Genomic DNA, 17,638 nt, shown 5'->3' with positions numbered 1-17,638 from the left:
ACAGACTGCCAAGCATCTTATTCAGAAGGGCTTAATTAATCTCAGGGAGAGAAGGAGAGAGAAACTGCTGAGGCTGTATAAAACCATCACATTTAAACAAGTGTGTGCAAATGACCTAAATGCATTAGTTCTCTGAAGAGCTGGGCCATGCCGTCTGGACACAGAATGGAGAGCCTGTGCTCTTCCTAGACCTTGCACTTCACAGCTTCTTGTCTGTCTTCTCCTAGTCTGTGATTTGTACGTTCTGGCATGCTTCCATATACACTTAACAGTAGCCCGTAAACACCCTTCATTTCTACTTGCACATTCCTCCTTCATCACAGAAATCATGGAAATGTAGGGCTGGAAGTGTCCTCAAGAGGAATTCAGTGCATGTGTCTGTGCTGAGACAGGTTAAATATACCTTGACCATCCTGAGAGACAACTGTCTCATCTGTTCTTTAAAACCTCCGGTGAAAAGAATTCCACTACTTCCCTAGGTAGTCTGTTCCAGTGCTCCACTGCCCTTCTAGTATAAAGTTATTCAGAATATCCACCCTACGTCTTTTATTGCTGTGACCCAAGCTGATCACTTTTTGCTTTGGGGCATGGGAAACGCTTGATCACTCTTCTAATATTACAAAAGCCCAAGTCTCGGCAGCCTGTCAGAGTGCCCTACACAGACAGGGACAGACAGCGGAGTGCCTCCATGACAGTGGGGACTGAGTGTCCGGAGGGGAATGGGACAAGGCTCTCTGCTGCTCCTTGGAGGCAGAGCGGGATGACAGGGACCGGAGTGCTGCCATAATGAAGGGGACAGAGTGAGGGAGTCTGCTCCTTGGAGCCAGGGGCCAGTGCCCCGCACCCTAACACCAGCCAGCAGGGAGGGGAGGTGGCGGGAAATGGGAGGGAAGGGAGCAGAAAGGGAAGGGGGAGTTCATGGTGGCTGTGCCCCACTGCAACCGTCGCCGCAGTCTCAGGCCCCGGCCCCGGCCCGAAGCAGAGCGGGGGAGGCGGGGAGCGGCCCTGGCCCTGACCCAAAGTGGCGGGGGCAGGTGGGGAATGGTCCAGGCCCCAGCCCCAGCCCAGAGCAGCAGGGGGATGGGGGGAATGGCCCAGGCCCCAGCCCAAAGCACCAGGGGGCAGATGGGGAGCAGCCCAGGTCCCAGCCCTGGCCCAAAGCAGCAGGGGGAAGGGGAAGAATGGCTCTTGCCCAAAGCGGCCGGGGGGGGTGGCAACAGCCCACACCCCATGCCCAGCCATGGCTGGAACCAGCAGGGGGAAGCAGGGAGTGGCCCCGGCGCTGGCCCCAGCCCCGGCCTGAGGTGGGGCAGGGGAAGGGACACAGGCCTCTGTCTCTCCCGCATCCCCCCACCCTGTCATTCTTGACAGACAATTTGCTAGTCCTGTTTACAACCGTCTTTCACATATTAGAAGGCTGTTATCATGTTCTCCCCTCCGTCCTCGCTTGTCTGGATGGAACAAATCCAGTTCTTTCAACCTTTCCTCATAGGTCATGTTTTCTAAACCTCTTCTCATTCTTCGTGTTGTTCTCTGGACTCTTCTTTTTGTCTACATCCTTCTTACAGTGTGGTGGATATAGTACTCCAACAGGTCTCGCCCACAGTGTGGAACAATTCCCTCTCGTGTCCTGCATGTGACAGTCCTGTTAATACATCCCAGAATGAGATGAGTCTTCCTACAACAGTGTCATATTGTTGAATGGTGCTCAGTGTGCAGTCCACCATAATCCTTGGATCCTTTTCTTCAGTACTGTTGCCCAGCCAGCTACTTCCTATTTTGTGTTTGTGTGTTTTATTTTTCTTTCCTTATAATGCTTACATCCTTCTTCAAACCGTCCCTTTTCCTCAGTCTCCAAGCACACATTTTCCTTTGTCTTGTGTTCACTATTCTGATTTAGATTGTGAGTTTGCCGAAAGCAAGTAGAGTCTCGTGTTAAAGACCTTGAATTGGTGTGCGGAAGACCTTGGTTCGTGTCTTAGCTGTGCCACAGACTTCTCATCTGATTCTGAGCAGGTTACATGCCATATTTTCTCACATATGGTGAAGCCCATAATAAAATATGCATTTTTTTTGAAAGGCGGAATGAAGAAAATCAAGACCTTTCCTTGTAATAGTGACTCAGTAACAGCAACTAGGGACCTGAGCCTGCTCATTGTTCTGCGCCCTGTGGATTGGGTGCAGATTTTCCTTTCATTTTGGCCTGGTAAGCAGCAGGGACTGCTCTTACCATGTTTCTTTGCATATAACGCACGCTCCAATTTCCAACAGGTGGGAGTTGTTGTTTTTTTAAGTTATGTGTTGTATGCAAGTAAATACAGTGATTTTTTACTCTCTTTTTTTCTCTTCACACTGTATTTCTCTTGTCAACATATATTAGAAACTTCTCAAAAGAGGGACTGTGCTTTACTATGGGAAATGTACAGCATGTAGTATGATTGAATTACCAATCTTTTTGAGAGCCTGTGGGTTCTCTGGTAATCTAAATACTAAAAAGCTCTCTTGGGCACTTTTTGGGATGCCTAAATCTGTGTTTCATTTACAGATGAAGCAATTCCTGTTTATAATTTTTAAAGGTTTTGGGAACCTTGGGGAGAAAATACATATTGTATAGACATGCATTAGATTTCAGTCTTTAATAATATGTATTCATTGCTGAATACATGTGTATATGTATTGCTATGTATATCTTGCTACCTGTGAATACTGTGGTTAGATATTGATGATGGGAAGTTTTGTACATTGGGTTAGTTATAGAGACAATTTGCATTTTGAGAGTTGCTATTTGTTTCATGGGAGGATAGGTAGGCCTTTTGTTAGAGATAGTTAATTCTAGGTTTGTGTTCTTCTCATATATACAAGCTTGTAGCGCTGTGGAAAGAGGACTTAAAATCCAGTTGATCAATACACAATATCCATCTTTCAAGGCGTGTGTGGGAAGCAGTGATGGCAGGGAATGACTAATCTAGGAACCAGTTAGAAAATGATATCATCTTGTTCTAGGTCCCACATCTTCCGGTATGGATTGAACTTTCTGGGAAATCAGTAGGATTGTGATGGTTATTTCAGCCCTAAATGCTTTTTCTGTGGTTTCATACTTGTTCTAACACTGCATGAAAGTCAAGAATCTCTAAAACACAGGGCTCTGATCATTGTGTTGGAATATGTGGCTAATCAGTAGGGCAGTGTTCCTCCTCCCTTCTTCCAGCAGGAATAAAAAAGGAATTTATCTCATGCTCAGAGCTGTTAGCGCAGGTTCCTGATGCACTTCATTTGAAATCTGCAGCTGTACTGTCCCATTTTGAATGATTTCATCTTTTGTCGATTTCAATATGTTTCCATAACTTGAAAACATTGGAAACTTATTCCTAGCAGCCTTACATGTTTGCCTGGCATCACTCAGATGGCGAGTTCCACACCTAAAAATTCTTGTTACGATAGAAGCTAAAGACTGGGTAGTCTGGTAGGAAAAAAAATAAGAGATTTGGCTATCCTGGATTGGGATTCTTCAAAAAATCACAATATGCAATTCTAATGGTCTTTCAAAATTATAGCATGTTAAAATGGCAGTGAGGGGCTTCAGGCCTTCTGCTAATTTCCACATCAGGTTTTTTTTTTCATTTGAACCCACCTACTCTGCGAGCACAGCCTGGGTGGGATCTGGCACTCAAGTAAGGTTCTTTTATTAGTTCATCTTCACATGCCATTGCATTTGACCCCAACAATAGCTGTACAGTCCTATTGCCACCATATCATTCCCTCAGTAACGCTGATGCATCCCCTTTATCTTAATATATACTTCCAATTACATCCACGAAACTCTGTTGTCTTTTGCATGGGCTCCATGGGCTTAACTGAAGGCCAGATTTTAAGGCATTTGGATTGTTACACTATTGTCCTTGCAGCTGAAATTTACTTAACAATTCTACAGGAGATGTCCAGCTAAGACAGGACTCCAACTCACTATCCCCAATCTGTGTTGTCTGTGAAGAGGCACAGAAGCAAAATGTCAATTTGATACTAATATGAAGAGACTGATTCATAATTTCCTAAATTAAAATAGAGAAGATGCAGGAATTAAAAATTGTCATCCAACATGCACAAAAAATACTAACTGGAAGGAAAAAAATCACAGATGCATATGAATGGAGCCAAGTTAGAAGAAACATTGCTGTTATTCAGTCCAATAGTGCCTTATTTGTGCTATATAACTGCTGAGAGCATACTATACTAAAAATACTGTTTTATTTTTCATGAAGCATACTACATGAAAAAGTATGGTCGAACTACTCCATCTAGATCAGCTCACATTTTGTTTTTTTTCATGTAATATCTAAAGTATTTTGATCAGGTAATTGTCTCAGATGGCACATGTGTTTCTATCCCCTTTTTGAGAAATTATCTCACAGTTTAATATATCTCATAGTAAAATTTTACCACTATATATTTAGCCAGAAATTTCCTTTATCCATACATAGGGTTAGATCAGAATAGAAAGCCACATTGTACTCCAGGAAGCTACTCACATAGCATATTGCTTAATAAACTGTTTCATAGGGAGTTTTAGGGTGAAGAACAGGCTATTTAAGACTTAACATTTTTAAACATTGTCTTCACCCATATTCATTAATACTGTTAAGCAAATTAATGGAAAAGCTCTTCTGAGACCCTGTGATGAGTTAATTTATTTTGTGCATTTAAGGAGTTTTAATGAGAGACATTACTTACCATAATTTACCATTTGCTTTCAGTCTAGTTCAACTGAATGAGTATTGTGCATTGATTTTCAGTTTTTGATCATTCCTTTGATACTTTTAGATTATCCTTTTGATCTGGTATTTGATCTTCATAACACTTGAAAAGTGTTCTTATAGAGAAAAAAAGCAGCTTGCTATTTAAATGGTCAAGTTACATGCATTTTATGCCTTTGAGTATTGGTTTATAACTCCTGGTAAAAGGACATAGTTTTAATTTTGTTTTGTTAAAAGTGGCTATTTAAATATGAATGCCTTATAACTGTTCTCCTTATAACATCATGCCTCTGAATGATCAATTTCCTATTTTTGATGACTTGGCTTTTTATGCTCGGTTTGTATAAACAAATATGTTATTCAGGGAGCCTGACTCTCCTCTTAGTTACATCCATGTGAATCAGAAATAGCTCCATTACACACCATTGCAAATGTTACTTACAACTAATGCAAGAGAAATGAGATCTCCAAGGTATCTATTTTCTGTCTTCTAATGTGGAAGCAACCAGAGGGGAGAGGGTGAGAGAAGAATGTCTGAATATTATTTTTTGCCACAATTCATCAAAACCTACATTTCATACCTATGTTTGAGCAGTGAACATAACAGCTCTCAAAATACCTATTTAATGACATGTGCCTGCAACTCTGTCAAGCAACTGCACTGAGCCCATTGCATGGCTCAGTCAAAGGAAGTGGAGCAGCTGATGTAGATCACAGTGACAAAGGTAGCAGGAGGAATGAGGCTTGGGATCTGCTAGACCCATCAAGTGGGTCAGCAAACTGTGGAGGAAGTAGATTTAGCCTGATGCTAAAGGTACTAGCCTGGAAAGTGGGCGGCTTGAGTTCCATGTCATGCCACTGACATCTTACGTCAATCTTAAGGTTAAGTCCCTTAGGGCCACATCCTATTTGCTCTTCACGTGCCTGAATAGCAGGTGGAGCTCCACCAAGCTGCAGTTTTGGGAAACTGGACATTTTTGCACAGTTTGGGACCCTGTTTCCTCCTAGTGGAAATAGAATCACACTGCCTAAAAGAGGGGTGGGCAAAATACAGCTTGCAGGCACAGTCTAGCCCACCAAGGGATTTTATCCAGCCTGTAGCAGCCCAGCCTGGCCCAGGTGCGGGGAGCAGCCCAGGCCATGGTGAGTGCACCTAGTCCTGCCACTCCTGGGCACGCAGTGGGGCTGGGTTGGCATGGTGGCCAGAGTCATTTCCCAGCAGCCCCTGCACTGGGAGCTCCATTGAGGCTGCCAGACCCAGTCCTGCTGCTGGAGTACCTTGGCCCCGACCGCCCTGCACCCACAACAACTGGAGAGACACTTAAAGAGTTTTAGTGAGCTGATGCAGGCCAAGGGGAGGGGGCCAAGGGAAAGGGGTGCTGACCAAGTCCATGATAACTCACCAAAACTGCTTAAGTGTCCCTCTAGGCCAAATAATTGCCCACCCCTGGCCTAGGACACTCCACCCTGGACACTCTTACCTCAGCCCGGTAATGCAGTGGCTGAGGCCATTACCCAGAAAGTAAAAAATCAAGGTTCTAGATCCTCTGTCCCAGAGGAGGCTGAAACTTCTCTCTAACCACAAAGCCACAGGCTAGACCAGTGCTTCTCAACCAGGGTGCCACAGCATCCTGGGATGCCTTGAGATTCTTTCAAGGATGCCCAGGTTGCCACACAATATCAGGACTGCTTGATTTACAAACATAGTTCCCCAGATAAACCCAGAGATTAAAAAAGAATTCCATTGTTGTGGTCTTTCTGACTTATTTACAACAGAAAAACTGCTCTATTTTTTTGGAGTAAAAAAAAGGGTGAAAATTGATAGTTGGAATGTACTGACAGGTGCTTTGAGTCTATCCATAGGTGCTTTGAGTGTTAAAAGGTTGAGAACACCTGGGTTTGACATTGCCTGGACCTCTCTCTCAAAGTTGGCTTGCTTTTATTTTCCAATTAATATCAATTTGATAAAAAATACTGGGTAGGTTTCTTCCCCACTGGGAAGATGGACCGAACTCAGAGCCCCAGATCCTTTCCAGGGCAGCATCCAGCTCACTGGGCCACAAATGCTCTGGAACACATCTTCTCTTGGCTGCAGCTTAATGGCCCAGATCCAAGAGGACATCTGGAGAGGGGACCACGTCTAATGCCTAGCTTGTGGCCTGGTGGGTAGAGTACTTTACTGAGAAGCAGGACAAGAAGGTTCAAACCCCCTCTGGATGAGGGGTGCTTAAAATGAGAGTTCTCTATTTCCTGGGCAAGAGACCTAACCACTGGGCTAAAAGGTAGGAGGATCCTCCCACATGGGGACTTGTTTAGCCTTACATGTCTGCCCAGGTTTTCCCTGGGCAACTGCTTGGCTGTAGCACAGCCCAGCTGACCATGCTCAGGAGACTTCCATGAACATTACTGAATCCTAAACTATGTGTAAGTGCCAAAACACTGAAGTTATGCAGCTACAAACCTGACACTATGCATATGAAGGATAAATAGGATCTGGCCCATAGTCTTCTTCTGGGGGACCCATAGAGGAAGCCTGCTTATCTTGGGCTCCATCAAATTATTTGTACTCCACAATTTTGCTATCACCAGGGTACATATAGGATTCAGTATGAAGTTGGCATAAAGGACACAAAAGGAATAAATTAGTGAGGTGTGGACATCAATATATAAATAATGATGGCTTTTTTTCCTACCTCCAACATAGTAAAGAGAGGTTAAAGGGCCATAGACAAGTAAAGGGTTAGAGGAATGCCACAGAGGCTTATATGTGTGCAGGGATGCTCCGTATTGCTCCAATGCTCTGTAATTACAGCACTGGAGTGGTAATTACCACACTCTGGGAGACTCCAGATTCACATGTATCAGCATACTTGTGCTGAAAAATGGTGGCGGGGCACTTTAAACTAAAGCTTGTTTGATAAGCTTCAGTTCAAAGCACCATGCTGCCATTTTTCATTGCAGAGGCACTGATGCACATGATGCTCTGGGGGCTTTTAATTAGTTCAGCTCTCGGAGCACCCCCCCCAACACACACACACCTCTGGATCACATCTGTAAATGCCCACAATGATCAAATATGGTAGTGGGGACTAAACACCAGTGAGTAAAAAGAAAGGTATGAAGAGTCCAGCAGGTTAGGAATATTTGGATGGAGTTGAGCTAAGGATAATTTGGAGTGAACATGAAGATAATTTTCCCAGCAGGGAAGTTTGTATGAGGAAAGTGATGGAAACCCCACTTCTTGTGACATTTAGAACTGGTTTGATCATCTGCCTTGGATTTCTTGAGCAACAAACTGTTTCTGTCCCTGCAGTGGTAGAGCATGACAGTGCCCTGGCTCCCCTACTTTTTCTGTGGTAAGCTGAAGGGTAGTTTTGATGTTTTGGCCAGTTTGCCTAATAGCCATGTGTGAGGGTTGGTTCCAAAAATTTTAAGAACATGTTAGACAAATACTTGTTTAGAATGGTTTAGGGATGAGCCTGCCTTGAGGTCCCAATCAACCCTACTTTTCTATGATTCTATGATAGTTAGGGATGGACCTGCTCTGAGCAAGGGGCTGGACTAGATCACCACCTGAAGTCCCTTCCAACACTAATTTTCTATGATTCTATGATTTTGCATTCTCAGTTCTGCATTACTGGGGACATTTGTACAAAATGTCCATAAGATTTCCTCATCAATATCTCTTCTTGAGGAGCATATGAACTGGATTAGCCAGTGGCCTATGTTGTCCAGTTATCTGTGCAACAGGGACAGTGAGAAGATGCAAACCCCATATAATCATGATGGATTAAGTTAAATCAAAACAGTTCAAGTAATCTAATTTCAATCCCCAGCCTCAATTAAAATGATTGCTTTAAATGCATTTATTCCATTTGTTCTTCAGTTGATTTCTTAAGAAAAGGCATTATTCTTGGTTGATATAACTATTAAAGTGTGTAGAATAACATGTAAATAGGGCCTTTGCACTAGATTTGGTACATCTTTTTGCCACTTAGGAAGGCATTTTATATGCTTGAAGGGTACACTCTAACTATAAACATTTATTTAAGCAGTTATATAGCTTAATATTTCATATACTTACTGATTCCACATTTTACTATGTTAGAAAATGGTGTTTGATTATTGCTTATTTACTGGATAACTTGCCTTTTGCTCATGATTTGTGTCAAGCAGCTGCATTACGATGGTAACTGGAATTTAATTAAACATGCAAAACAGCCTATAAAATTTATTGTTCTTGAACAAACCCACTGAAGTGTTTTGGAGGCATCAACTTTTCTTATCAAAACAAGTTTCACACTTACAGCTAAATGATTTATTGAACAGAAAGATTAACTGTAGCCGGGGAATTGCACCATTTAATTTAGGCTAGCCTGGGAAATTTTTCAAATATGCCTAAATTAAAGTGACAAACTCCTATTGCTATTTGCCTGAGGCTTGGGAAAATCAGAAGATTTCCCAGCTTATTTCCTAAGTTAGTCCTAAACTATTTATCCTTCAGACATTTAAAATGAATAGATTTCATCCCCTCCCTTTTGTTTTTATTCATACTGAATTCGAATGGATTCTGCATGTTTTTTTTATTTACATTTTTAAGACATTATAACATCTTTTTATTTAATTTAGATTTCATTTTAATAGCTTTTAATAGAAGAAACATGTATTATAATTTAATAACATTTTTAAAATGTTTTTTACTTTTAAAAAAATCATTCTTTTTTTTTATGAACCCTCCATGCAATGGACACTTACAGAATAAACAACTCAGTTGGGGCAGTTAATTCCTAAGTGCAAGCAAATTATATTTTTTCTCCTAAAGTTTAAGGAATATACCTGTTTCACATTCTATCCTCTGTAGCCTTTGTCTATCCTGTTCATTTAGCCAGCAGTACAATTCTCTACAGCAAATTAAGTTGTAAGAATTAGATCATATTTTGAGAATTAACTCTTTCAGTTCAACACTTCAAGAAATGTCAACTGAACTAAGACTTAGTGTGTACCTCATGAGACAGACTTCAGTCTACTTAGAAGTAAACCCATCCCTCTTTTTCACCTAGGACCTGATACGAAGAGATATCCTATACTACAAAGGTCGCATTGACATGGATAAATATGAGGTGGTGGATATAGAAGATGGGAGAGATGATGATTTCAATGTCAGCATGAAGAATGCCTTTAAACTTCATAACAAGGAGACTGATGAAATACACTTATTCTTTGCCAAGAAGCTGGAAGAGAAATTGCGATGGCTGAGAGCTTTCAGAGAAGAAAGGAAGATGGTACAAGAAGATGAAAAGATAGGTAAGGGATTCAAAATGAATGGCTGGGTGCTGATGGCATTTGGTTTATCTCTTTCTGAAGGAGAAGGGTGAATTATTGTGCATTAGAACTACCAGTAAATTTCATTCTAACATCCTTGGCTTATCTCACTGTCAGGGAATAGGTACCAGCTGATCATGCTTGGTCCTGACCATTCTTCCATTCAGTTACTAGTATTGCATCTCTGTTTGCTTAGGAGCAAATCCTACCCTTAGCATCAAGCCTCTGTCCAGATGTAGGAGAGAGGAATCAGGAAGTCCTGTGCCCTGAGAGGCATCAAGGCCTCCTGGCTATATAATTTCTGCCCTAGTTAGGCACCTCCTGAGTAGGGAGAAAGGCAAAAGATATTGCTGATCTGCTAGCCTTACCCTTCTTTCTGCATCAGCACATATGGCTGCTACAACAAAGATTACAATCAGTCCCATTATCCATAAAGCACTGCTTACATTTATGGTACAGTATAACACTACTTAGAGGCAGGAAGGTTGCTTTCCATGCAGCTCCTCCCACTGTCCCCTCCCCCCAGCCTTCCAGTTGATGTTATAAGGAGGCTTCATTTTAAAATAAGATCTGTTTTTTGTTCAAATGTTTCTCCATGTGGGCAGCCACACCAGGTAGTGCTTTGTCCCTCAAGGGTTAGTTGTGTGATAAATGGTGCATGAAGAAATATTCCAGAGAGGCCGAGTAGTAAGCAATTTTCTGAATCGTTTGCCATGTTCCCTTTTCCAGGCTTTGAAATTTCTGAAAATCAAAAGCGACAAGCGGCAATGACAGTAAGGAAAGTCAGTAAGCAAAAAGGTAACCAGCAGCATATGCCATGATAGGTGCCGTGAGGGTTTGGTGGGGCTTTATGCTGGGCTAGAGTCCAGATTTCCTGGTTTTTTCCCCCCTTTCTTTTTCTTTTTTAATACCATGTTTGTGGTTCATATACTGCGAAGATGTCTCCTTGGGTCAAATTAGTCTCTGATGTGACTCTGTTGACGCCAGTGGAGTTAGACCAGTCCAGTCTCCAGAAGTTGTCTTGTGGGCATTTTATCTTAAACCATATGGAACGTATAGATGCACTAGCTCACTCCAGACTGAATTGGGAATGACTGGGAAAATGCGTAGGAGCATTGCTAACTCCCCGAGTCTCCCACTTGAAAGGAATTAAGATGGCTGTCTTTGGATATGGTGAGTTCCTATCACTCCACCTCTTTTTCTTCTTGAAGTGGGACACTCATGGATCTTGTATGTGTACTTCTGGGAGCTACACGCAACATAGCATCAGCTCTCACAAAAATAACATGCCCTGGTAAATGCATGATATACCTATAAAATTAGATTCATCCCCCTGCCTCAGCAGAGTATAGTCAACTAATAAACAGATATTAAACTGATACACAACTGGCTGAAAGTTCACTACTAATCATCTTCTGTAAATTGTATCATGGTAGATGTAGGAAAAGTTCAGAGAGAAATTGTAGTACAAATGTTTTAAGTTGTCCAAAGCTTCAGGAACAATTTGAGACATCATGGACATGCTGTCTAGCTACTGAAATATGTTAGCATAGTCAGGTCCCCCAAGAGCTTCAAAGTTTTGAGAACAGAGCTTCATTTCTTGGGTGCCTGATGTCCCCAGCTGGCTTGTCCCTGTTCTGTAGCTGCTGGGAGGTAAATACTTGGATTTTTCAACTCTTCAAGCGAGGTCTTAGTTCTCTTGCCTGCTTGCTCATCCCCATATTGCTCTGGTGATCCAGTAGTGGTTTACTAAGCTCAGTGTGACTCTGCAGCTTTCCTTTATCCCTGCACTGTTATTGAAGATGTTCTACTCCCTCATCACTTCCTAGCTTGTCTCCTCAGCTGCTTTCTAAAGAGTTTTGAGGACAGATTTTCTAAACATGGGATAAAAAAAGTATTTTTCATTTAAATACCAAATATATACAGCTGATTTTGGCAACAGTGCACCCCATACTACACTATCAATAGACAATTTTTGGAACTTAGTAACTCCTCATACATGCAAAGTTCTGTAGACTTGTCCCTGCCCTATCTGCCTGCACACACCCATTAAAAACCATGCAGAGATTGCTAAAATTGCAGCCACTGGAAAAAAAAAAACCAAAAAAAAAAACCCGCCTGTACAATCTGTGACTCTCATGACAACTGTGCCAAATCCAGTTTTAATTATTCCTAACCAAACTGACTCAGCTCAAGTGTGCTTGAGCGTACATATGAATATTTCCAATTAAACTCCCAGCCTTGCATTTTGACAAACTCAATGTACTTAACTGTATTTATTTCTTACACCACAATTGCTCTCTTATTCTCTCTCTCTGTGGGACAAAAAATGGGGATTTTATTAGCCCAGGCTCTTTTGACTATAAAATTAATTAGTTCATACTTTCGTTGAACATCAGTCAGCACTTTGCATATGCAGAGTGAGCCGATACTGTAATACTGGGAATTCTTTTTATGATCTGAGGTCCTTGAGTCTGACAGAAACTCGTTCTGACTCTAAGCATCAAGTGAAGCAAAGCCCAATCATTTTACCTCAGACATTAATTCTGAAATAACAACAAGCCCCTTTCCATAATATCATTAAATTAGCAAGTCTGCCTCTCTTGTGCCGTCTTGTGCTTGTGTTATCTCAACCCAGTCTAAAGTTAATTGAATTAAGTGCTGGTACTGTACATTCTGTTAAAGTCAAGCCATTGCTAAGCACCATCAAAGCAGATTGATTTTATTACCCCATGGGCAGGGGGTTGTGTTCTGCACAGTACTTCAAAGGTTGGCCCTGGCACAGATGATTGCACTCAGCAACGGGGTCCTATGTGCCTGCTAAGAAAGCAGGTCTTAATACAAAGGAGGGGACCAGAACTATCCCCAAACTGATTCCAGCTTGAGGTGCTTTTCTTGACTGCTTCTGTGACATTGTCATAGGTATGTTACACATTTCACCAGTAAGGTTTTACCAGAGACATTGCCATGTGCTTGGAGACTAGTATTGGTACTGACTGGTTGTAGCTATTCGTGCTGAGAGAAGAATAACCAACTCTCAGGCTTCAGGATTATGGTAGACAGGAGGCACTTCCGTTTCCCTCCACGTACAGCATCACACAGTTAAATATATGTTTTGTTGGTAGGCTTTGGTTGCCTTCGAAGCATCTTTTAAACCTTGAAACTAGTAAAGCACTTAAGTATATGCTTAAGTTAAAATGTGCAATAACTTCCATTCACATCACTTGGACTGTTTGCATATTTTAAGTAAAAGACCAGGATTCTGCAGCTGTAGAAGGACTCTGTGTAATAGTCTGTAATAACCTGCTTTGAAGTCTCAGGATCTCTGTTCTGGTGCTACAGGCCAATGCATGTCTATCACAACCCCACTTCTACCAGCCCCTACACTATCTCAGTTGTTCCCTTCTGTCTCTCAGATGGGAAACAGGAATAATATTCTTGCTCAAGGAAGAGATGGAAGCTGTTAAGGAGATGAAATGGAAAATCCAATATCCCTGTTAGAGCTGAACCAGAAGAATGTTTTCCAGTAATATAAACTGTGGCTTATTTCATGAACTGTCATAAAGCTCTTCCCTGAAGCATTACTCTGGGGCTGGGGCTAGCCTGTTTATTAAAAGGCAGCATTTAAACCACCACAGGCTGCCATACAGCAAGAACAGAAAGTGAGGAAGAATATGCAAAGAGAAAAGAAGCCTCAAAACTTGATGAAAAGTTAAGGAAATGATTAGGAACTGACCTAAATCTTTGCATTTTTAGACCTTTATCCTTAAATCATAAGGGCATACTCCATAATATATAAATCATTTCAGTTGGAAACAGTCTGCCTTTCACACATCTGTGTACACCAAAACTCACGTGCACATGCACAGTGCCAAGATTCCTCCAAAATTGGCTTGATGATGAGCTAGATCAGATTTCAGCAACATGCCAGGATTTGCACTGGATTGTGGAAAACTTGATATTCGATCAGGTGGCTTAAGTCAACTTTATGTATATTCTCTTATCTTCTTTATATTAATTAATCACAGAGTGAATAAGTAGTGTTTGCCATGCCTCTTCCCATTGGTCAGGGCAGTTCACCTCTGTTTCTTCATTTTAAAAACACCTCTAGTTCCTAGGTCCAGTTACAGCCATGGATGTCAGTGACGGTAGAATTCTGCCTAAGGTCTCCTAGGAACACTAAAGTGAGAGCTAGAAACATCATATTTATTTGATTTTTTTTAAAAAGCAGTCCACAGCCCTTATAACTCACAGTCCATTGGGGCTGTAGCCATGTTGCAAATAATGTGGAAGCTGCCAATGACATTCAGAATCTTCTTGGCTGCACTCAAAAATCAGGCAGTTGGACAGTTAAATGGCATCAATTGTGCCTGAAGAATTGCATTTGTAACTGACTGCAGGTGCTAAATTGGAGGCTAGATTAAGGTGCCTTTGAAAACCAGGCCCATTAGGTCATCCAGTCCATCTTGAATGCCAGTATAGGATTGTTCACTAACCATTTTCCATGTCTTTGTCTGTTCCAGTTAAGGGACTCCAAGAACAGGCTTTCAGCTCTCCCTTACTTACTCAGACTATGAGGAATTTCTTTCGCAATACCTAAGTTTAACTTTCCTGAGTTTAATTTAAGCTCATTACTCCTGCCTCATCATGCCTTCCTCCAGTTAATGCTCCAGATGGATATCAAATCCCCTGTTTCATCCTCTTCTGTCCCCTCGTCTGGCTGTTTGTAACACATCTCTTTTTGCATTCAGTTTGGCATATGTTCCTAGAAGCTATCGGCCAAGATTTGCAAAGATCACTAGAGATTCTTTGTGCATTGAGTTTTAGGTGCCCAACTGGAGTATCCCCATGCTGGTTCTGTACTTCTTTTAATCACTGTTTAATGTGAAATATAGAAACAGTCCTGGAAACAAAGACCAGGACTCTCCCCCTGCTAAGCAAGTATCATAACCACTAAGCAGCAGAGTCCTGCTCCCTCTGGCCCAAATAACTTTAAATCTTTTTCTGTATAGTGCACAGCTTCAACAGCAAAGGTGGAAGATGCACACCCCCAACACAATGTAGCCCACAGCCTTGTGGTTAGAGTACTCACCTGACGGGGGGTCAGAGATGTGGGTTTGATCCCCTTCAGTCTTAAAAGACCACTGAACCTGGATCTCCTACTTTCTTTGTAAGTGGTCTAAGCAACAGTCTATTATCTAAAAGGTAGTGGGCACCAATAGCTTAAAAAGAAAAGGAGCTGCCACATAATTTCATGAGGGTCCCAGGCCAGAGGGTGTGTGTTAGGCAAGTTCTTAGAATGGCTTTCTGTCTCAGGAAAGTGTGACACACACAGGGCCCTTCAAAGCCACCTTGGGTGCTTAATTTTCAGCCTTGGGCAAAAGCAAGTGGGCAGGGCTTGGTTCTCAGCAACAGTCCCAAACTCAGCAGGGACACAGTATAGTCATGGCCTAAGTGACCCCAACCTTTCACAGGTAAACACCCACCTGCTCAAAAAATTATGATGTGTTGAAAATTCAGCATACCTCCCCCAGATAAGGTCCCAGCCCTGCCGTGCAACCTCTTCCAAGCTGCCAAGCCTACCTATTACTCCCTTTCCCATCAAATGACTCCTCCCCTCCCCCGCCCAAACCTAGATAATATCACCCCCACCAGGAACCTTTAATTCTCTCAGGTTAAATTGGTCTATATTCCCATCACATCTCACATTTCTGCAGTTGCTATGCAGTTCCTATGCCAACACTTCCACGATATATCTGCACTGCAAAATGAAGGTGCAGTTGTATCATGTGTGACATATTGGTGCTGCCTTAATCTAGCCAACTTGCATAAGAAGAGCAATGAAAACACATCAACATGGGCTTTAGCAGAGGAGCACACTCTGGACACCTTGGGTTTCTACTGTACAAGCTAGTGCATGCAGAGGTCTTTGCTACTCCTTCTCAGTCACTTCTGTTACTCCTGCTAGCTAGCTTAAGCTAGCACCTGCTAGCTGTCCCTCCTTCATTTTGGTGTGTAGATGTAGCCCCGGTGTCATTCAGCAGTGTTAAGGTACATACCAGCTAAACTCTAAAATAAAGGGGTTACTTATATTTTTAGGCATAATCAACATCATTTCCCTTTTCTTCACGAAGCTTTCTACACCACAAATGAAACACTATCATTACTAGGTGTATTCACATTATCAATACCACTTCCCAACATATACAGAAAAGACACAGCACAAATCTCTTTGTACATAAATTACATTGACCATAAACTGAACCTTCTAAAAAATGAATGCTGAATATGCACTGACAATAGTATTTCTGGATGTAGTCTTTCTGGACTTTCGGAAGGCCTTCGACACTGTCTCTCACCCCGTTCTCATTAAAAAACTAGAGGACTGTGACATTGACCTACACAGTCAAATAGGTCGCCAACTGGCTGGAGGGCCGCACCCAAAGAGTGGTGGTGGATGGGTCATTTTCGACCTGGAGGGATGTGGGCAGTGGGGTCCCCCAGGGCTCGGAACTTGGGCCTGCACTGTTCAACATCTTCATCAATGACTTGGACGAGGGGGTAAAAAGCACCTGCAGATGAAAGCTGTGGGGGGGGATGTGGGCATGCTAGAAGGGAGGAATAGGCTGCAATCAGACGTAGACCGGCTACAGGGGTGGGTGGATGAGAACAGGATGGGATTCAACACCAACAAGTGCAAGGTAAGGTGATGCACCTGGGGAGGAACAACCGGCACCGTACCTACAGGCTGGGGAACTCCCTTCTTGTCAGTGCAGAGGCAGAAAAGGATCTTGGAGTCATCATTGATGCCAAGATGAACGTGGGCCGGCAGTGTGGGGACACAGTCAGGAAGGCCAACCGCACCTTGTCATGCATCCACAGATGCATCTCAAACAGGCCAGGGAGGTGATCCTCCTCCTCTATGTGGCACAGGTCAGGCCGCAGCTGGAGTACTGCGTCCAGTTCTGGGCGCCGCACTTCAAGAGGGATGTGGACAACATGGAGAGGGTCCAGAGGAGGGCCACTCACATGGTCAGGGGGCAGCAGGGCAGGCCCTGTGAGGAGAGGCTACGGGACCTGAACCTGTTCAGCCTCCACAAGAGAAGGCTGAAGGGGGATCTAGTGGCCTGTTACAAACTAGTCAGAGGGGACCAGCAGGCACTGGGGGAGTCACTGTTCCCCCGTGCACTACCTGGAGTGACCAGGAATAACGGTCACAAGCTGGCAGAGGGTAGATTTAGGCTAGATATCAGGAGGCTCTACTTCACGGTCAGGGTGGCTAGGATCTGGAACCAACTTCCAAGAGAAGTGGTGCTGGCTCCTACCCTGGGGGACTTTAAGAGGAGGCTAGATGGACACCTTGCTGGGGTCATTTGACCCTAGTACTCTTTCCTGCCATGGCAGGGGGTCAGACTTGGTGATCTGCTCAGGTCCCTTCCAACCCTACCAACTATGAAACTATGAAACAATCTGGAATTTGCCCTGATCATTTATCAGTGTTTCTGATCCAAAAGTATTGATTTTGATTAGGATTTTCATAATATAGATGTAACTGGCTCCTCACT

The 17,638-nt window shown here is 42.8% G+C and overlaps 1 protein-coding gene across 2 annotated transcripts in view; it reads left to right on the top strand.

Annotated features, from left to right (window-relative positions):
- The window catches only part of ARHGEF9 (Cdc42 guanine nucleotide exchange factor 9), a 360,924-nt gene that overhangs the window by 317,430 nt on the left and 25,856 nt on the right, over positions 1 to 17,638 (top strand). For both annotated transcript variants that reach the window (XM_090059156.1, XM_090059155.1), the window contains 2 exons: positions 9,812 to 10,055; positions 10,803 to 10,871. In XM_090059156.1, coding sequence (XP_089915282.1) covers positions 9,812 to 10,055; positions 10,803 to 10,871 — 313 coding nt within the window. The remainder of the gene's footprint in view (positions 1 to 9,811; positions 10,056 to 10,802; positions 10,872 to 17,638) is intronic.

This window comes from Crocodylus siamensis, chromosome 8 (genome assembly GCF_052110815.1).
Source record: "Crocodylus siamensis isolate JL-2025a chromosome 8, ASM5211081v1, whole genome shotgun sequence".
Classification (NCBI taxonomy): Eukaryota; Metazoa; Chordata; order Crocodylia; family Crocodylidae; genus Crocodylus; species Crocodylus siamensis.
The sequence above is the reverse complement of the archived record's forward strand: the minus strand, read 5'-3'. Positions and strand labels throughout refer to the sequence as shown.